The sequence below is a fragment of the Larimichthys crocea genome, chromosome XIII (assembly GCF_000972845.2).
Source record: "Larimichthys crocea isolate SSNF chromosome XIII, L_crocea_2.0, whole genome shotgun sequence".
Classification (NCBI taxonomy): Eukaryota; Metazoa; Chordata; class Actinopteri; family Sciaenidae; genus Larimichthys; species Larimichthys crocea.
In genome coordinates, this window is record NC_040023.1 from 35,312,293 (window position 1) to 35,334,659 (window position 22,367).

Here is a 22,367-nt window from a genome sequence, read left to right on the forward strand (position 1 = left end):
TTTCGTTTTTTTTTCCTTTTAAACCAAATCTGGAGTCATTTAGAGCTCGGATTTGTCTACTCGTGCGTCCTGCTGTGATTTGTCAGTGGTCACAAGTGCAAAAGGCCTCAGTTTCTGACACTTGTCAAGCCAGCTTAGAGTCAAAGCTGCCCTCTTAAAGACGGTGTTAGAGACATTAGCCGAGGCTAAGCTTATGGAGACCAACCGTGCTCATCGCGTGAGAGGTTAGAGTGACGGAGGTGAGGTGGCCGGTCGCCACATGCCTCGAATGTGGAGAGATGTTCCCTCTCACGCTAGTGCTGGTGTTTAGGTGTGGACTTATAGAGATATCAGCTGCTGTTATATCTGGATAATTAGACTGAAGAGAACGTCATTGTTGAATGTTCATGCTCGCCTTTACTTCTTAGAGATTGGGGAGGTATTTTGCCCGAACCAATTACTAGTCATAACAATAATAATTATAATAAAGACTATTTATATTCAACACTCCAGAAAGGCTGCAGACTCCTCTGGGCCCCGAGCTCATCTGAGATGAACTGACAGGATGTGGGAAAGTGTGCTTTGGTCTAACGAGTCCACATTTAAGGTTTTGTGGAAATTATAGACGTCGTGTAGAAATCTTTAAAGAGTTATAAAACGCTTTGCAGTAAGTAGATTTCAAATCCAAGACGTGTCTAAAGGGACTCACAAAAAAAGCGAAACAATCGAGGTACAACGCGACAATGACGCACACGTTAGTGCAACGATATGTACTACTCGCTCTAGGAGGGGGATAGATTTATCATGTCTAGTTGTTGGTAGTGTTGCAGAGGAGGTCCTCTCTGAAGAGCTGGAGGGCTTCAGGAGGTTTTTGAAGGTGGAGAGGGACCCTCCGAGAAAAGTTTGGATCGCCTATGAGTGGCAGAGCCAGGCGTCGTTCATTGGAGGAGGTAACATATGTCTGTGTGAGGACGATCAAGAACCAGAGACTACTTTGTAGTCAGCATTAAAGATTTGAATTTAATGTGGGCTGCTACAGGTAGCCAGTGGAGCTTGATGACCAGCGGGGGTGACATGTGACCTTTCGGGGTTGATTGAAGACCAGGGTTTCATTGTGCAGGCTGGGAGGCCTGATGCCCGTCAGGAGGACGTTACAGTTACTCTACGAAATGATGTATCATGTATCAGTCGTTGATGTCAGTTTGTCAGGTTAAGACTCAAGTTATTTCTGTGTGTCGACTTACAACAACTCAGCCGTGACAGTCTAATCCACATTTTGGCCATTTTTCTATCTCCAGCACAGGATGGTGACAACTCCTAATCCTCCTTACAAAGCTCTGATTGGCTCACAGTAACTCTTGTTCTGTAGTTCAAACCAAGCAAGTACTTACTAAGATCTTACTTCCTTTAAACTGCCTTTGAGCTCGAGTTGTTGTTGTGTTGGACTCACACGTTGCACGTTTCATTCTTCTCAATATTTCTCGAAGTGTTTTAAAATATTAATCTCGTGTGTTGATGAACGACTTGTGAAGGAAAAGCTGGCAGCGCGTCTCATCCGCTGAAGCATTGTTTCTCAGCGCTCTAATTGATCGGCGGCACTTTGCTTCTCTGTGCATCAGCCCTAATTAAAGAATAATGAGTCTGGTAGCCAAGATTAATCATGGACAGGCAGACACCGGTCAGACAAAGCTTATTGAACAATATAAGAAATTATGTTTAATATATACCTCGAGTGTGTCCTCTCTTCCAGCTGACATGCTATAGGGGCCATACGGCGCGGTACATCTGCTTGTAATGGAACTTATACACGTTGAGGCGCCTGTTAAGATACAGTTAAAGATTCATACATACAGGCATGTTGAGAGCGGTGTTGCCAAGGCTGCTAGTGCAGAAGTGTGTGAGAGTGTTTGCACACACACACACACATAGACATGCACAAAGTTCTTATCTTCTCGGTGCAGGATTTCTTTTCCCTTCATTGGGGAGGTAATCTCCCAGCATACCTCTGAGACAGAGAGGCAGACGGTGGTTCAGTGAAGTTTCCTCGCTCTCTTCCTCCCCCCCCCGTCTCTCATGCATAAATATCACCATGCAAAAAAAGGGCGGAAGACGCCCTCAGGCCAAGATCTGGAATCAGCTTACAACCTACTAAATCTTAACCTTAATCTTTATGGGGGGGAGTAGCTCCCATCTGACCCCAGATCAGTATCACAGCCTAAGTAACGCCATCCGGCACTTCCTCAGCTCAGGCCGAGGCTGTAAATTTGGGTTTGGGTGTTCTGGATGCCTGGAGCACTTTTCTCCCAGCCTTATGGGAGTTGACATTTTGGTCACCTGAAGATTAACTTAAAAATCCTCCTGAAGGTGCAGCGAGTGTGTCGTGAGACGTTTGTTCAAACTCTCGAGTTCACTCTGTCATTGCAGGTTAGAAAAATGCTTTCTGAGCACTGAGGTAACGTCGATGTGGACAGTGAGAGGAAATTGTTTCAACATGTCTGAGAGTCCTGATAGTCGTAGTAGCTTAGCATAAAGACTTGAAGTGAAGGGAAACAGCTAGCCTGGCTTCTTCTATCTTTTAAGCTGACTTATTCTGACAGTGTTTGTTTGTTGAGTTGGTACATAGACAGAAAAATTTGTAACAAATTATGAGTTAAGTTGAGGTTACTCGCCACGAAAGGCTAAAGCTCCTCTCCTCTGTCCTTGTTTCCTCCTCTGCCTCCTCTCTCCTTCTTTTGTCACATCCTCTCTCCTAACCCATTGACCATGTTTCCTCTCGTATCATCTTGCTTTCTCTCTTTTCCTCTCTCCTGGTCTCCTCTTCCCTTCTCTCCTCTCCTCCTGTCTCCTTTATCCTGGCTTCTTCTATCTTTTAAGCTTTTAATTTACGAGTTTAGTTGGTGTTACTCGTAGACCACGAAAGCCTAAACCGTGACAGACAGGCAGGCTGTGACATGAAGAGCTTTGGGTGCTAACAGCCACTACACACAAATTGACGATGACGGCAGGCAAACGTTTTAATGAGTCCTCTTTAGAGGGGCATGAAATGTTGAACTGTTCCTTTAAATACCTGGACTATCACTTACATTCAGTCAAAAAACAGGAACATGTTAAATTATGTCTGATATCTCTGTCACTCTGAAGTTATGATGAGATTTATTTAATCTCCAAAACACCAAAATCTCCAACCTGATCACATGACACGGTCACCAAGAGTCCAGGTGACTTTGAAATCATCGACCGTGGGTCAAAATAAACAAAACCTCAAAGAAAACTTCCCCTGTCATAAAAGATTTAATCGTGTTAGAGCGTTTCATTCATTCATCAGAGGCTCAGCTCTCTCCTGCTGTCGTCTCTCGTGCTGTTTCCCGTGACTCTCTGTGTTTGTTTGATAGTGACTCCCTCTCCGGTGTGTGTGTGTGTGTGTGTGTGTGTGTGTGTGTGTGTGCGTGTGCGTAGCTAATAGCACTATCTCCCCTGTAATTACAGCGGGTCAGACCCAAAGACAGCAGACGCCTAGCGTCCCTCCTCTCCTCTCCGTCACCTTCCAGATTACAGGTAGGTGCTTTTAGTCACGCTGATAACCAAACCTCCGCCTCCCCCTGCTCTCCTCCTTCTCCCTTGTTTCCTCAGTCTCTGTCCTCATCGCCTCTCCTCTCCTCCCTCCTTGTTTTTTCTCACCTCTTCTTCTAAATCCGTTCCTTGTCTCCTGTCCTCTAACTCCTATTTCATCTCCTTTGTTCCTCTCTTCTTTTCCTCATCCTATCTACTCTCATTTCTCCTCTCCTCTTGCCTTGTTTCCTCTCTTTTGTCCTTCTCTCCTTTTCCATTTCCTCTCCTCTACTCTTGTCTCCTCTCCTTTGCTCTTCTCCTCTCTTATCTCTCCTCTCCTCCCTCCTTGTTTCCTCCTCTTCCTCCTCTTCTCTTCTTTTGTCACATCCTTTCTCTTTACCAGTGACCTTGTCTCCTCTCATATCATCTTGCTTCCTCTCTTTTCCTCTCTCCTGGTCTCCTCTTCTCTCCTCTCCTCCCATCTCCTCTATTCTTGTTCCCTCTCTTATCCTCTCCTCTTTTCCTGTTTCCTCTCCTCTTCTCCCCTGTCTTTTCCTTTCCTCTAACCTTCCTTGCATCCTTCCACTCTATCCTTTTTCTTATCTCCTCTCCTCCTTCCTTGTTTCTTCTCATCTCTTCTCCAAACCATTCCTCTTTTTTCTTATCCCCTCTTCTAACCAGTGATGCTGTCTCCTCTCCTCTCCTCTCCTCTCCTCTCCCCTTATTTCTCCTTTCCTCTCTAAACTAATCTTCTCATTTGAACCTAACAATAACCAACAAATTGGAAAACAAATAATACTAATTCAGATTTTAACAACACTGTGAATGTTCTGCTCATTACTGCGATGCTTCATATTTATGGTGACGTTAAATGTTCACACACACTTTAACACACTTTAACACACCCTGCTGCTGCTCTTTATGCAAAGTGTTCAGTATTGTTCCCAAAATCCAACAAAGGGACAGGAAAGTAGTATTACAGCAAAGTTCTGTATTTTTCCTGCAGAGGACTCGAAGCTTTGCAGCGACTCCAAGAAAGAAAAAGAAAAAACTTTGCTCCTCCACAAACAGAATATGGATATTGAGATGTGAGACATTTTCCAGCACTGCAGACAGTAAGCCACACTCGCATGGGGGATTTTTCCCTCCGTTGTCAGTTCAGCACAATAGAAAAATGAACTCACTGGAGAGCACACTGTAAAATACACTAATAGAGAAGCAGGATACAGAGAGATGTGTTATTTCTCTTCATCACACAGATTCCCAACATTGTGTTGGTGCTCATATTTGTATTCCTTAATGGATTGATGTTAAATGACTGAAGTCAACGTAGTTTCCCCCAATAAGACGTGGATTAACATCGGCTCAGCAAACTCAGTGTTTGACTTTGAGTGTGTGTTTGTAAGAGGAATTAAACATTTTTGCATTTCAAAAGCGCCGCTCGCCGTCCGTCTGCACAGTTCTTAGGGAATTATGATGCAGCTCTCCTGACTGTGTGAGACTTTAAGCTCTCAGATGTCTTGTAGTAACAGTTGGAATACAGGAAATGAAGCGCCTCAAGTCTTTTTTTTTTTGTTTGTGAATCGCTAAATACCCCGACATATTTGAAATGTATCACTCGATATTAGAAAAAGCTAAGATCATGCATCCTCTTTGTGCTGCCGAATCAGTTGTTCACTATTATTCCAGCAGCGTCGAGTTAAAATGACATAAAGTGTGCTTACGCTGATAGGCGTTCACGGAGCTCTGCGGTAGCTTGAGTTGATTACAGAAGATTAAAACAACACTAGAGCCTCTCTCCGGAGAGCTGATATTGATTTGAGAAGAAATGCACCTGATATTATGTCGTCTATTCCAATGTTTTGCAGAAGAGGACTGCAAATGTCTCCTCTATTATTGATGCTCAGTATTGAGTTTCACATACGTGCTATAAACTTTAATGTTAGTGAAGATTTCAGGTTTCAGCTTCTTTAAAAAAGCATTAGCATTAAATCTTCTTCCTAGACTTACATCCGTATGCACAGCTGCATGTTTGATCTGACTGCGTGCAGCTGAGGACAGGACAAAAGCTTTAAAGGTGTCAGTCTGAGTGTGGAGCTGCAGACAGGTGGATGAACCCGAGTATGCATGGAGGTGGTGTCCTGTTGGCTCGCTGGTTTGAATCAGTGGGTCGATATTTGTGGAAATAGGCTTCATTGCTTTCAAGATAAGAGTTAGATGATTTATTGATGCCACTTATACACAGACATGCAAGAAGTAAATAGACACCTTCATTCAAAACTTGCATAGCACAAAGACCAATGCTCTGTCTCAATTCATATACTTCACACTTCTGTTTGTCTAATTTGAGTCGCTTGTGCACTTACCGGCTGTTGCAACGTTTTACCACTTCTTCTTCTTATTCTTCTTTTTTGCAACCTGACAGGACATTAGCGGCAACGTTTCACTGCCAAAAATGTAAATATAAAACATACGCACAACTTGCATTCGTATATTACGGAACTCACCGGAACTATTTTCAGCTAGAGCAGCTTCCTCGGACGCTGTTTTCACAATGCCGGAGGTGCCGAAGTGTCGACTTTGTCCACAGTTTGGTGCACCATCCGTGTACTCACAGTACAGTGCATTTTGTACACACTTATGCATTCAAAATAGCAAGTGTGTAACTCTGCTTAGCCCCCTGTAAAACCACAAATGTTGCTTTGACACATGGTTTTTCTACGGAAAGCCAGTTGGTGAGCTTTAAATGGTGCTGCTGAAACGGCTGCTGGTGGGTAGCTCCGTTTTTAACCTACGGACACGAGTGTGTGGTGTCAATCGTTTCAACTAACTCTTGTTAAGAAAGAAAATAAATGCACTTCCCAAGATGTCGAATCTTTCATGTGAGGCTCATACCAACCACTCTCTGGGATCTCTGTCCTCATATTTCCTGTCAGTCTCCTCCTCCTCGTATCAAATAAAGTCTCAAACAGTGAAGAAAAAATGGATGCACAGCTTTGGAAGATACAGTTGCACTACTTTAAAATGCCACAGACAACAACACGTACACAGTATGTGCATGCATAAATGCATAAACTCTGTATCTTCAGAAAAACTGCATCAAATGTATTTACCGTGGCCCGGTTCAGCCGACACGTAGAAATGTATTCTGCACAGTTGTCACAGAGCTGTGCCGATAGCATCTCTCCTTTATATTCCAGCAAAGTTCCTTCAGGGAGTTCAGACAGGCGTGGACTCACCGGTCGTATCATGGAATGAGCTTTCTAAAGCCAACATGGCACGACGAGGGGGAAGCAGATGCCAAATTACACCTCATGGAATAAACATGAGCCAAAACATTGTCACCGCTCTCTTACCTCACCTTGAGTGTTGCATTGTTGCATCCTCTCTGCTGTCTGTGTTGAGAGTCGGCGGGCAGAGCTCCACGGTTTTTATGTTTCCGAGCAAGGCGCCGCACCAGATAATCATTGCTAATTTATCATTCTGACATGCTAACAGGGCGGCGATAAACAAAACAAAGGGATAATAGTGTCGACTTCACAGACATGTTTTGTTTTTTTTATCATCTGCTCTCTATAGGGACTGTCAGGAATGAAAGTAAATAAGCCTTGTGGTGTTCCTGTTGACTGCTGCTAAAGACACATAAAGTCTGACCATGTGTTCATCTTCACATCTGCAGCCTCCCATCCGGTGGAGAACAAGCTGTGCCAGGGTCCGATCCCCAACAGGTCCCAGCTTTGCCAAATCCCGTGTCCCATCGACTGTGAGGTGTCGCCGTGGGGCGCCTGGGGGCCGTGCACCTTCGAGAACTGTGACGACCAGGCTGCAAAGAAAGGTACAAATATGATCACGCTTTAATGGTGCTGCGTGCAGTTCAAGCATTGTTATGATTTAGAAAAGTTATTGTAATACAGTGAATGAGCTAATTGAACTCTTGTCACAAGGGGTGAAATAAACACACACGTGATTTATTAAAGATTACTGATTGTATGCACAGTATTCACGAGTGTACATTGTAAGGGCAGAGATACACACACAAATAAGACTTATAAAGCTTAACTGATAGTAATGGAGTCTACAATGTTTAAAACTTACCACCTGCTGCTCTGTCCTGTGTGCGTGTTTATTTATGTGTATTTATTTTTAGGTTTTGGAGTGTAAATAGGTGTTTATACTGTATATTTTATTGGTGATTATGAGACAACACTATCAATTGGTATACTCTTAATCAGTCATGTGACTATGGACATATCTCTATAAGGAAGGCAGGAGGTTTAAGAGTTATCAGAGTTGATTGGTTGGACGTGGATCGTGCGTTCTCGTCCAGGCGTTTCTCTCCGATTGGGCAGCTGACGTCATTCCTTCATCCGTCTGCCGCTGACACTTTTACTCTGCGAGAAAGCAGCACCGCGCTCCTCCTTCATCCCATGTCACTGCTCCCATTAAACATACCAGTATATTAAAATAGATGTAAAAATGATACATTATTACACATAAGCTCTCTCATCATCGACTTTATCTAGACGCCCGACGCTGCAGTAAAAAAACTGCGGCTGTAAAATGTTCTTTTTACAGTGCAGTAAATGCTGCATATATTCAGTTCAAACATTTTAGAGGAACAATATGATATATAACATACTGTGAGTCTGAAAACATCATTTCTGTACGTACTGTTATCGTTTTTACGCTCACTAGGTTTGACTGCTTCAGAGAATAACACTGAATAGTTAATGACTGAATGTCTCTACGAGGACATCTTGTTAAAAATACATAAGAAACATACAGTTGATGTAGGAGGAAGGAAGTGCAGCTGCAGTATAATTACATCTTCAACATAAAATCTCCCTTTGTGATGTCGCCGTGCAGCAGTTGTTGGGTAGAGTAGTTTGGCTTCATGCAGAATTAAACATAAATCTAACGTGATATATGTGAAAGAGCAATTAAGTTATGAGCGTTCTGTTCGCTGAAGCTCATACGAAGTGTCACAGGATGACTTCTGCATGACTTGGTCATACGTGCATTATGGCTGTTCATGCGTGACATTACTGGAAATAAAAATGCACTTCATACATGAACAAGACGGGCAGGTAAAGATGTCTGGCAGCCTCGAGCGCTCGGTCCGTGCGGGGGGATCTTCAGATGTTTACATCAACGTTAATGAGCCGTCACAAAAAGTCAGCCGTCACACCGAACCAAGCTCATCAGCAACGTCCATCATCAGTGCTGGAAGGAGATGTCAGATCATTTACTTAAGTAAACGTGCAGATAAAGTATGAAATACAGTATTATATATGACATGAGCAGCATTTCAAACCTGTAGTGCCTGCAGAGAGCTGCAAGATGAATCTGAGGGGTTGTGAGATGATTAATGTGAGAGGAAGAAAGGAAAACAAAGTTCTAGTACACACATTAATATTAGTTTTTCTCTTATTTTTGATTTTATTGTGAAAAATTTGGTTAATTTGACTTCTTTAAACAGTTATTTTAGTGGAACTGGGCCCAAACTCGACGCTCTTTTCAAGTCACAGTTGTCCGACTAATCTTTAACAATGAGAGATGAGCTCACCCAAACCTTAATCTAAAGCAACATTATGTAACTTTTCTACCTTAATAAAGGTCCAGCGTTTGAACAGAGACCCAAGATTTATGAGTCTATGTTTAAGAAATGCAATATAATATGTATAGCTATGTTTTCATTAGTGTATAATCACCCAAAAATAAGAACTATAATGTTCTCGTTACCTTAGAATGAGACTTTTATATCCACGGACGTTGCAGGTTCTCTTTCATGGAGTCCGCCACGCTTAGGGCGGAGAGGGAGGTGAGTGGAGGGGTACGCCACAAGATGACACTAAATCCTACACACAGATCCTTCAATACAATCAGGTGAAATCAGGCTGAAGCCTCCCTCCTTTTAACTCTGCGTCCCGTACGTCTGTTCTTAACTCACCCAACAGCTGGTTTGTGAACATAACAATTGCACCTGTCCATGACAGTGGTGTGAAAGTGAACTGCACACTCACACTGGGGGCCAAATCTTACGTAATGTTGTGTTAAAATCTTCAGTATGTGAAGCTGTAAATGTACTGCAGTATGTCTCTGCTGCGTAGTATCAAGCAGTAAAAGTAATGTAGCTAAACGTTTGTCTTTGTCTTTGTCTTTGCACTCTGTCGCCGCGCCGCAGGTTTCAAACTGAGAAGACGACGGATCACCAACGAGCCAACAGGAGGGCCCGGAAACTGCCCTCACCTGGTGGAGGCGGTGCCGTGCGACGAGCCCAGTTGTTACGACTGGCAGCTGGTCAGCCTGGATCAGTGTCTCCCCGACGACGGGAAGGAGTGCGGGCCCGGCACTCGGCTCGCACAGGCCCAGTGTGTCAACAGCAACGGTGAGAGTCTCGTTACTGAGCAGATTCCTGCTCGAGTTTTTCTTTCGACCCACCACCGAGCGCAGGTCTCACCATGTGTGGGAAAAAAAAAATCTCATATTTTTCAAGGTCACCTCTCCACTGACCCTCCAACTCTTCCCCGCTGTACGTGAGCACATTTCCATGCCTGCACTCCATTTATCACCTTGTTCCAGACTCTCTTCCTCCTTCGTCTTCTCCTCCTCATCCCTCCCACTGTTCAACACTCTCCTACTTTTAATGCTCGCTTGGTTCAGCGTCGCCGCCTCTCTCTCACGCTGTCTCTCTCATTACAGTCTTCCTCTCAGCACGCACAATTAAACCGTACTCGCGCTGCATCAAATCAATCCTCCGCGGCCCTGAGTCTTGGAGTATGCCGCGCCCTTTGCTGCTCCTGATTTTTACTGCCACTTTTTATTACTGTAAATCTTTAATATAAGGAAGCACACGTGCTTCCCAGACCTGCTGTTGCCTTCAGGTTGCGTGGAAAAATGTTACACCAAATAAGGTACAACACATTATCGATTTTTACTTCTGTTGCAGTTTTTTTCGAGGTGCAGATTACAGTACATACCGTTTTTATTTATTCAGCATGTGAAGTTAGAAAGTGATGCAGCTCTTGAAATCTCATTCGGCTCCAAATGTACTCGGTAAATCTTCATTTTATGATCCCGTGCGGTGACTTTGTTCTTGTTCTCCCCACTAGAGAGCTTGATTTGTCCTTCTAACGCCTCCCACACAAATCACGGTTCGTGGTATTCAGTGAAGTTTGGTCCAGTGGAGACTCTCAGCCTGTACTGCTGGAGTTAACAGACTCCTGTGCTGTTCTTTCTCCCCTGACTTTGGTTGATTGATCCCCACCACCCACACACACACACAGACACACACACACACACACACACACACACACACCTTCACTCCCTCATCTGATGAAAATTGATTTGTTCTGTTTGGATTTTTTCGCTCCACTTTTCGCCTCAGAGATTTTTCACTGCAATGCCGGCTGTATATTTTCTCCGAGTGTGTCCCGGTCATAAAAGAAAAAGGCCACACAGCCGAGGCCCAGACAACAGGCGAAGGTCGATACAAATGTTATTGAAACTGGCTATTGATATTCCCCACGCTGACTGCCTGCCCACTTAGGCAGAGAGCTGTGTCTCCTCTGCAGGTTTTCCCCTCTCGTAGTGGGTGTTCTTGTTCATTCATGATTTCTCTGTGTGAACCTGAAAAACAAAAAAAAAACAGCTGGAGTCTCTTGTCACTTCTTCTTTTTCATGCCTCCTCAGTTCAGCCATGATTGGTTCGCTGCATATCTTTCAAAGTGACATCTTAATGCAATGTCTGACTTTTGAAGCTCGGGCGATTCTCCTCTGCTCCTCTGCAGCCATCGAGAGGTTTACATGTTGCTGGGGCGTGTGCAGGAGAAAGAATATACAGCCTCGTCGCCTCGTCGAGCTTCATTTATGGGCAGCACATGAAACGCAGACACACACAGTATGTGGGTTAATATAATCCACTTATGGCTGATGCAAGGAGCTCATTACTAAAACATAGACGACGGTGTAAAGATGTGGGACTCCCATGTGAGTTTTCTCTTTCCATGCTCAGTGCCACTTTACTATGGAGAGTGGAGAGTGCATCAGTATGAATATTCTACCGATAACGCATAAAAAAGGCTCGTAATCAGCTGTCATATCAACACAAGTGAAACATTTTGAAGTAAAGCAAAGTAGAAATATTGGACTGACCCAGAACCGTCGACGTGCCGCTAGTTTGTAGTGTTCAGAGATTTCTGATGCTCTGTGATTAAATATTATTTTCAAGTAAAATTACATTTGGATTCAAAGCTGCACAAAGTAATTTAAGAGACTCCAAGAGACTGCGAGAGACAACCGTCCGACTTCATCCTTTATTAAATTACATTAATGCTGCACATTAATCTTTAAATGAGACGACTGCAAGCTCCATCCTCATGTTTGCAAACCGTATGAAACGATGTCAAACGAGCAGAAAGTCAAAAGATGAATCACAAAATAGTCTCAGTGACAGTTGAAGTTGGACATTTGAACATGGGGACTTTTGGAGACTGACTCACTTCTGGAGCCAGCCTCAAGTGGACGTTTGAGGAACTTCCTTCTCTCTCTCTCTGTTTCTGCTATTTATTTGCTGTTACTGTTTCAAATCTTCGCTTCACGTCGTCACATTTTTTTCTAGTTTCTGTGCCCGGCTGATACTCGTGTGCTCGATTGGAGAAATGTTCCTTCTCGAGACGTCTCAAGAAAAACAAACACGCCTCTACAGTTTGAAACGGGCCGCGTGCTTGACATTGCGGCATCGATTAAGCCACGCAGCTGCTCATACTCTCATCTGCTCCAGCAGCCTCTGTACTCAAGTGTAGTTTGAGGGTTATAATCTAATTCCTGCCATGAATCTTTAAGCCGTCAACTGGACGAGTCTCAGCGCTTCATGGGGTTCGTTTTTATGTGTTCAGCAGCTTTCTGAGAGTTCTGGGTTTGGGTTCATCCGCCAGTCAGCAGATAATTGCACAAATATAAATAAACCAATGAAAAGAGGCTTTAAAATAATAACAGTCTGCGCTGCCGCTCGGTGACACAAACAGAGTGATAAAAGGGAAGCGCTGTTGTAATTACAGAGGTCACACTAATGAGGATAGCTTACTAATATTAGGGTTTAATGAAAAAAAGGTAGCATGAGGTTAATGTTTTACATCATAGGGTAATATAAAGAACTAATATCCGTGCACTCACAAGAGAATTCCCCGATATGACCGTCAGTAATTGCCTGAAAGCGATGCTAAAACTCCTCTCCTCCCCTCGCGCTTTAAATATTTCTGCTTTTTATGTACTGCGATCAAACTGGGCGAGTTATCAGCTGGTAGCACAGATGGTAGATTGTAAGTAACAGCGTTTATCCATAAAGGAATATGTAAAGTTTTGAAAGTAATAACCATGAATTAAATGCAGAAACCACCTATTTAAACTTTTATCTTTTTTTTTATTTTTTATGCATTACTTTGAAATAAACTCCAAAGGTTGGAGGCATCACCTGGAAACACATTTTTTATTTCAACGTGTGCTGTCCTTATCGAGCCAGGTGGAACGATTTCAACTGCAGCCCCTCGAGAGATGTTTTGAAACCTTTAGATAGAAGAGACGCCACGGAGACGGCAACTCTTCAAGACAGATACTAAAAAAGCGTCCACACTGTTAATCCTGCATAACTTTAAGCCTTAATATAATGTGAACAGGTGAGTTGTATATAAATTCACCCTCAGTACAGTTGTCATGAACGGGGAAATTAGCTACAGAGACCAAAACTGTTTTTTGTACCAGGCTGTAAACATGTTTATTTCTGCTGTGAAGTTGGACATTTGAACATGGGGACTTATGGAGACTGACTCACTTCTGGAGCCAGCCTCAAGTGGACGTTAGAGGAACTGCAGTTTTTGGCACTTCTGCAGTGGCTTTACTTCACAGCCATGGAGGTTGCTGCTTGAAAACCACCTGTTTTGACTTTTTTTAGGGCCAGAAAACCAAAACTAAGTCCCCGAATCAGTACCTGGAAACATTGATGATTGGGACGTCGGTGCTTAATAATTTTTTGGTCGATTACCGATGTTGCTTTCGTGAAACTTTTTAACGTGAAACCATCAAACATGACTGTACTGTCTTATTGTTACATGCTGAGTATTGTGAGCACAGTTAGGTAAACCCTGTTTACTACTCATCACCAACTCTGATCGTCTTTTCTTCAGGAGAGGCGGTGGACAGGAATCTCTGCTCGTCGTCCCCGCCTCTGGAGCCTGTGCCCTGTGAGGTGCCTTGCTCAAGGGACTGTGTGCTCAGCGACTGGACTTCCTGGTCTACCTGCTCTCAGACCTGCTCCAGCAAGACCATCGAGGGGAAGCAGATGAGGACCCGCTCCATCTTAGCCTACAACGCCGGGGAAGGTGAGCCCCCACCTGCATCCATCGTCCATGGAAATATATGCAGATGAGGCCTGGATATCGGCTTAGTCATGGCCTTTCAAGTCGTCCTTTGCTGTCACTCAGTGAACGTCTGGATTTCACACTTGTCTGCATGTGCATTTGTCCTTATCTCAAACAGTCTGCTTATCTGTCCTGGCGATTATTTCTGTTGGTCTGTCTCCTCGTCTGACACCCACTTTTTATCTGCCATCGTTCCTCTGCTTGTTCTCTGTACGTGCATCTGCTTGTCTGTCTTTCTTTTAGACGTGTCTCCAAACATTTCTGTCTTATCTGTGTGTGTGTGTGTGTGTGTGTGTGTTTTCTGCACAGTCACTGCGATGGTCGTGGCGTGGATCACAGTGATGGAGGGTAACATTCGTAATTAGCTCGTAGATGTTTAAACCTCTAGCGGTTTGTCTACATGTTGCCAAATTAAAATAGTTTTGGCTTGTTTTGTTATCACGACAGCTTTAGGCTAACTTATAATTCATTTACTCTTTAGTGTGTGTGTGTGTGTGTGTGTAATAGCTGGATTTTTGTTCTGCTGTAATCATTCATGTCTCACCTGTCACATTAACATATTTTATTTATGTATTCAAGGTCTCTCGCGGGTGCCAAAATTTCCAGAACTTCTCGGTAAATCTTTGACTTTTCAGACTAGAAAATCCAGTAGCTGTACTCGTAGTAGTAGCCCTGTGTGTGTGTGTGTGTGCAGATGAGTGGAAATCATATCAAACTATATTCTGCCTGTCTGTTCAGACGCATACCTGAAAGAAGCTTTTGTGTCTCCACCACAGGCTTCCCCCTGCACAGTAGATTATCTGATTAGATTCCTTGGCAGATTTTTCAGCTGCCGTGTTGCATATTAATGAAGAAAAACTATATTTTGTTAAAGCTTTAAGATACAGGGTTAATATTATTAAGCAACCAGCGATATGTTAGTATAGAAATACGTGCTAATTGATGCATTAATAAGCCTAATGACCTCTTCAGCATCGCTACTTATTTTGATTATTGCGGGACCGATAATCAGCTGTGCCTCTTGTGTGACGTTCAAGTGGCACTTAGCTCTTTGTGAACTGTAATCCACTCTGCAAACATGAATTCAATAACTCACATATCCTGGCTTTTGTTTGTCACCCTCGTCATGTTCCCTTTAAGCCATGTTTCCACCCCGCCTCCCGTCGTCGTCGTCGTCCAACATCCAGCTTTTTCTAGGTCATTGTTCGCCGACAGCTCATGCTCATTTGAGGCGCCGTGTCATGCGAGTGTTGGGACTATAGCATCGGGGTGTTGTTAGTCAGCTTAAGCTGGCACGGCGCAGTCAGCAGAAAGGCAGTCACTCTCAGTAACCATTAGGTTGAGATTTGTCTGAGTTGGCAGACTGTGATTCAGGGCCCGACTGTGTGTACACCGGCACTCATTATGGAGCTGGCACTCCGCCAACTCCAGGCAGAAAAATACAGGTGTGGAGCTCTCACAGTCCCGCAATGCCTCTCAATCTTTACTGAAAGCCCCAAATGTCTGCAGTTACTCCAAACCGGAGAGGGTTCTCTCAGTCCATCGACCCAACAACTGCGTCACTGACTGACTGACTGCCGCCTCACAAGAGAAATGACAGGAACAAAAACAATAGATGGTGGTTGTACAGACCTGAAAGCCTGATCTGTGGCTTTTAAGCATAAATAGTGCCCGGAAAACCAAAATACCTGCGTGAAAGGAGCTCAGTCACACAGTATGTGAACACACCTATATGTCTGTAGTGTTTTTGGACTTGTGTTATGACACTTCCCCGCCCCCCCCCCGGGCTTTGTGACGGTTAATTACTGTTCAGGTTTCCCCTTGAAGTCCGACTCAGTGTCACACAGTGTTAAATAAAATGCGTTGAAGCCAGACAGCCCATCAGCAATAATTGCATAACCATTTGTTAACGATTCCTTCCTTTCCAGCAGGTGGTTTGTATTTGTGGAAAAATACATTAGACGTGTGCGTTTATAGGCGCAGCTGCATTCACAGTTCTTGAGATAAACAGGTCAGAATATTTGCAGGGAATTTAACGTGAACGATTGTTTGTCTCTACGTGTCGGCACGGTGATGAACTGGCGACTTGTACAGGGTGCACACGGCCTCTCACCCATTGCCAGCTGGGATCAGCGGTTATGGAAAATGGATGGATGGATGTAGTCACACTTCTCAGGAGCTTCAGATAGGAAAAGAAATAGCCCCTAAGTCCTTTCCTAACCACTTTTCTTTAACCCTTGATGGAAAACATCACAAGGTCAAAGACTTCATAGTTAGAGAATACGTCCGGGCCATTTCACTCAGTCAGGAACCTTCCTAAGCAAAACTGACTATTCGACCGCACCCATCGTGTCACGTCTTCAGCGTTTCCAGGATCTTGTGTTGAGGTTTTCTTGGATTTGGAGGTGACTGTTCCTTCAAAACGAGCACACAACCCCAAAGACGTGACAATAAATAAGAGGATTGATCACAATATGACATACACAAATGAAAACAGTGACACTGATAAAACAGACAATAAGATAAGACTATAAACGACTGGTTGTCTTGAGTCTTTATTGCAGCTGAACACGTCAAATTCAGGCTCAGCGGTCTCACATAAATCAAATCGTCACGTCTCAAAAGTTTTGAACCTTGAAACTTGAAACGGGCTCATTTACATTCTCCTTTCAAAGTTTTTTTTTTTACTTTTTTATTTAACATTTCCATTAGAATATGATTTTCTTGAAGGTTAAATTATTTTTTTTTATTAATAGGCTGTCACAGAATGTTAAAAGCTGGCAACATTTATTTTACATTGAAACACAGAAACTGACGTGAGCGACCAGCTCGTATACGCCGAGCTTCAGCTCCCTTGAATAAAACCTAGCGATCATTTCGTCCTGCGCTGTCACACTCCACTGCGCCGTCTGTTTAAATACGAGGATTTCTTAAACAATAGAACTCCAGGAAACTCTTATTATGAATGTTTCTTTGGGTGTAGGTTTCACTCAGATTCAACAATTATCAGACAGCTGTGCTGGGTTTAATAAAGCTCCTGGAGCGTGCATCAAGTGGGGAAGATGTGCTTAATCTCCAATATGATGATATGATATGTCTGATTACCAATATGCCCCATTTTGGCATATTATATAGACATTTCTATATTAATTCTACCTATACCGGCATTGTAGACCTGTATTATTTGGCATATCCATATGTATCCCTTCCATTTATAAATATTCTGTACTTTGCTGCCATTTGCACTTCTGCTTAGATGCTAAACTGCATTTGGTTGTCCTCTGTGCAAATGACAACACGGCTGAATTTAATGGAACTAATCTAATGGAACAAGCAGGAAGCACGAAATTTCAACATTATCTCCTCATAAAGTTACACATCCAGCAGACACAGAGCGACATTAGCATTTATTTTGTGTGTTTCTGACCACTCAATGAATGTTAAGTATGATACTCACCCTCCCTTTTGGACTCCCATGGGTAATATCCGGCTCTGAAGCTGCTAAATGTTCCATTATGTTCACAAGTTAGTTTTTTAACTCTGTCTGACTGCTGCCTTGCTCCTGGACATTTAGAGTAAGATTGGTTTGTTGGAGCTTTTTGTTGCTAAAAAACAGGGACCAGAACAGTCAAACCAAGATAGTAAGCTTCCCATCCATCCTTCTATTTCCTTCCGTTTATCCGGGGTCAGTTCGCAGTGGCAGCAGGTTTAGCAGCGACTCCAGACGCCGAGGTGTTCCCAGGCTAGATGGGCTATGTTGTCCCTCAAGCTTGTTCTGGGTCTGCCACAGGATCTTCCTCCAAAGGAAGACGCCTTTCAGATGCCCAAATCAGCTCGTTCTTCTACTCTGAGCTCCCTCCCGTTCTCTAAGGCTGAACCCAGACACCCGATGGAGGAAGCTCATTTCGGCTAAGCTAATGACCATAGGTGAGGGTTGGAACGTAGATGGACCTGAACATCGAGAGGTTTTCCTTCTGGCAACAGTCCAGTACAGCGTTCGCAGTACTGCTGACACCGCTCTAACCCACCAGTCCATCTCATGCTCCATTTTCCCGTTGAGCTAAACAAAGCTGAGGTGAACCGCAGTCAGCTGATGAGTCTCCGTACACGTCACCGGTTTAGTTTTCACTTTTAAATGTTGTTCTTCGCTGTGTTTTGGTGCTCTCAGGTGGTGCCCTGTGCCCGAACAGCAGTTCCCTTCAGGAGGTACGAAACTGCAACGAACACGCCTGCACGGTTTACCACTGGCAGACTGGACCCTGGGGGCCTTGTACCGAAGACCCCTCAGCCTCGTCCCTCAACGCCTCCATGGGCGTCCGTGGCGGTCAGGGTTCCTGCTCGTTGGGAATGCAGACTCGTAAGGTCATCTGCGTCCGGGTCAACGTGGGACAGGTGCCACCCAAGAAGTAAGCTTCTCTTATTTCTGCCTCCAATGAAACCTTTGTGGTTATTTGTCGCCTCGCTGGATTGTCTGTGTTCATCACTGTGAAATCACTTCACCCTCGTCTCAGAACTAAAAACCCGCTGACATCGAGCTTCTCAATCATGTGCCATCATCAAGATGGAAGAGCAGGCACGCTTTCATTTCAAACAAATCTCTGCCACAGCCGATTTTACTGATTTGTACACCGTCATCCAGAAAGAAGAAACTAATCAGTTAAATCTGGAGCTGCGCTTCAAAGAATATAGGACAAGGAGAGCTCCGGTTATCTTTTGATGTGTGAAATCATTTGTCAAAGAATCCCTTTTTTTGTTTTTGAGTTGTCACTTGATGAACAGAGAAAAAGGTTAAAGTCATTCTTTTCTTACGTTGCCGAGTCAAGCAGTGAAGTGCAAGCATCTGTTAGGATGAGTCAGCGAATAAACAACGGAGCTAAGTCTTTTTTTTTTGTGTGTGTTTGTTTGAGAAGGACCTCTGCTGTAAGATTGAATGATACACGCAGATAACGTGACGAGATTTTTAAAGAACAAAAGAAGAGTCGGGTGGATGAAAAGAAGCAGCAGTGATGGGAAGCAGAGTGACAGCGGGGAGGTGAAATGAGTCAGAGACAGAAAAAACAAGGAGCCGGTTAAGTAAGCAGAGCAGACTCGACGTGAAGTTAACTCCCAATTCATATCTTCCCTTTGCAGGCGACCACAGATAAATAAATAATCTCTGCGTCCCTGAAAGCCTAATTAACCCTGCCGTTTTTGGCGCTCGGTAATTTCTCATTGATGATAATGACAGTAATTAAATGGGATTGATACTTTAAGGCAATTTAATCATGAGACAGATGAGAGACAAGATGTTTGCGGTTAGCTGTGAAGACCAACGCTGCGGGATGAGGCGGATTTTAGTTTAACGTCTGCCAGAAAAGTTTCGACTCCAGCCTGGTGTCAGTTACGCTCGACTGACTCTCTCGACAACGCAAGATGAAGGAGCAGATCTGCCGCCGTCCGAATTTGTGGATGAGAGAAACTCCGAGCAGATTTATTAGAGGCTGATTTAGAGGTCTCGCGTTGAATTTGTTTCCTTTCTTTGCTCCAACACCAGTAAATCCTTCCTCCTCCTGTCTTCCACCTCCCAAGTGCGGTTATCAGCGAGAAGACGATTGGTACATAAATTATTCAGAGGGTCAAAGTTTGTTGTCGTACAAGGTAAATGTGATTCATAGAGAGCACCGTGTGATAAAATGAAGATTAATGTCCGGTTCAATAGTGTCGGTTTGAGCGGCTGACCCAGACTCTGCAGCTGCACTTATCAGAGAGGTCCAAGTCCAGGATGTCTTTTTATTAAATGTGTTTTATTTTGAAAAAAATAAAAAAAGACAGACACAAGCCCAGCGGGTTGCAGAGTAAGAGCGGACGCCATTGAGTAACTGACAGAAAAGAGGTTTCAGTCGATTTGACTCCATTATCTTTGGTTTTGGCCGGTCAATAACTTTATGTAAGCGAGCATCATTTGTAATAAGGGCGAAGAGAACAACATGTAACTGTGTCACTAATGAGGAGTGAAAAGAAGATCCCATCACGCAGCCACTCACCCGCTCAGCAGGTGGTCGTCGTTATTGACCTCAGCCGAGGTGGTTTGAGGTTTGGAGTGATGAAGGTCACACACTCGGTTTAAAATATGACTGCCACATTATCAGCATCACGTTAAAATGTGAGAAGTTTCGGATAAACTGATGAACATGTCTCATTTACATGAACTTTATTAAGCTGTGTCTCATGCTGGGGTTGAGACGTGGCGAGACTCTGTTGTTACCGGGCACAGCGGATGAAACTGTGATAAGTGTGCGCACGTTAAGAAGGATTTTAAAACGAAATGAGGCTGTACAGGAGGAAAAATCAGCTGGAAGGACACTGAAGGCTCCTTGGGTCCACTTCGATACGCTTTCGTAATTTTCTGACATTTACCGTCTATCTCAGATGCAGCCGTGTGTCTTTAACGTCTTGCTTTGTTTTCTTTTTTTCGGCAGCAGAGACTGAATCACTCAGACTCAGAGACAGGTTGTAAACAAATCACCACTTTCTGAAGCACTTATGTAGAAACTGATTCACCAGCTACATCAGGTGCCACTTTTTACATTGACATTTACAGTGGCTGCTGTGTGTTCTCGCTTTTTATAGTTACAGTTATTAGTACTAAATTCACGCTTGTGTTACTCTTCCTGTGCCGTGACTCAACCCGTAAAGGACAAAGAGAGAATTTCATAGTGAAAACACAGAAACTATGAGAGAGATTGAATTTCATGTTGTCTCTAAAGTTTCTCCCTTCACTTCCACTGAAGTTAATTTAAAAAAGGATCTTAAGATGTCGAGACAGACTCAGATTTTGAAGAGCTACTTCAACCTTGACCTGCCGTACTTTGTGTAGTTGTGTGTGATTAGATAATGGATTTTTAAAGTTCTCTTCCTCTTTATTTTTTTTTATTTTTTGGTCAAACTTCAGGATGGAGCTGTCTGGAAATTCATCTTAAAGTCTGCCTTACCTTCCCTCATGCATTATTACTTCCCCCTGAATACTTCACTGTGTCCCGGAGATTCACAAATTAGATTTTAAACATAAAACTGCGGCTAATAAATGGATCAAATTGTTTTTTTTTTTCATATTTGTGGTAATATTTTAGTAGCACTTAAAAGTATGCATCTTTAAGGTGAAAAAAAAAACACATTGCCAGCTGCCAGTTTCTGTTTTTCGGCATACTCTCTCAGCTTTACTAGTGTAAATCTGTGCAGGTGGATGTCGGGAATGTGCTGACCTGGGGTTATACTCTGTGGAGTGCAGCAGCCGTTACAGCGAGTTGTTTCAGAAGTTTGATGAGGATTGTTTTTGGATGTTTAGTTGATTCATGTCTGTACTCTGATTTAGAGATTAATCCTTCACTTCATGTGTGTATGATTTTGACTTTAGGACCTCCTGCATAGTTTTTATCGGCAGATTTCACTTTCAAACTTATTCTTAAACAACATTCAGCCAGGGCAGCCTGGTACCTCGACTGGTAGACCATGCACTGGTAGAAAGGCTGAGTCCTTGCTGCAGTCACCCAGGTTGGACTCTGTGTTGTCCCCCCGCTCCCTCTCTGTGCTTTCGTGTCTCTAAACGGGCGAAAAAATAAAAACATATTTAACCAATCTGAAATTAGCATCATACTTAGTATGATAATGTGATTTTAAGACTATACGATGTGTATTAGTCTCCTCTAATGAACAGCCCATGTGTTGTACCTGCTACACATCAAAATTAACCTGATCTTCCTTTATTTCTATGTCGTGTGGTTGAAAGAAACAAGTATGACTTTACATAGTATTACATAGTATTCATTCCTCAAGCTCCTAAACAAAACATAACATGGATGAATAAATCAAAGGGTTACTGCTGCTACTAACAGAAAGTTACCAAAATAAAAGCCACAACTTCAAACTAAAATTTCCTTTAACTGCTCTTCCTGTAGTCTAGTAACAGAAGTTGCAAATAGTTTGGAGAGGTTTAGTGAAAGCATCTGTGAATGTTCCCGATTACCGGGACATAACAGAATCAAATCCAATCAGATTTTCCTTCAACTCATTTTGTTTTCAGCGCCTGGTCACTGAGGAGCCTGAATAGAAAAGACAAACAAACACAACAAAGTGAACGCGTCCACGTTTCTTTGGACCACAGCACAAAGACAAAAGTTGCATGTGTCATCGCGGCCTCACTTTCCTCCCGCCCGCAGGTGAAATGCATAGCATGACAGATACAGCGAGTCTCTCCAAAGACGGAGAGGCGGCAGCTGTCCGTGGTGCTGAAGAAGCTTCCCTCATTCTGACTCAGCCTGTACACAACCCCAGCTGTGCCTCGGCGTCCATTATCAGGTCCTTTTGTAGCTACCCTGACTGTTGTAACAGTTCAAAACATGGTGTTCAAAGTCTGTAGGTGGATTTTCCTCCAGGCCACTGTCACTG

The 22,367-nt window shown here is 43.5% G+C and overlaps 1 protein-coding gene across 6 annotated transcripts in view; it reads left to right on the forward strand.

Moving 5' to 3' along the window:
* The window catches only part of thsd7ab (thrombospondin, type I, domain containing 7Ab), a 190,355-nt gene that overhangs the window by 102,875 nt on the left and 65,113 nt on the right, over nucleotides 1-22,367 (forward strand). For 4 of the 6 annotated variants that reach the window (XM_027286087.1, XM_027286088.1, XM_027286091.1 and 1 more), the window contains exons 5-9: nucleotides 3,466-3,534; nucleotides 7,208-7,363; nucleotides 9,713-9,916; nucleotides 13,710-13,904; nucleotides 18,112-18,349. In XM_027286087.1, coding sequence (XP_027141888.1) covers nucleotides 3,466-3,534; nucleotides 7,208-7,363; nucleotides 9,713-9,916; nucleotides 13,710-13,904; nucleotides 18,112-18,349 — 862 coding nt within the window. The remainder of the gene's footprint in view (nucleotides 1-3,465; nucleotides 3,535-7,207; nucleotides 7,364-9,712; nucleotides 9,917-13,709; nucleotides 13,905-18,111; nucleotides 18,350-22,367) is intronic. The other 2 variants (XM_027286090.1, XM_027286092.1) reach the window with 1 other exon arrangement.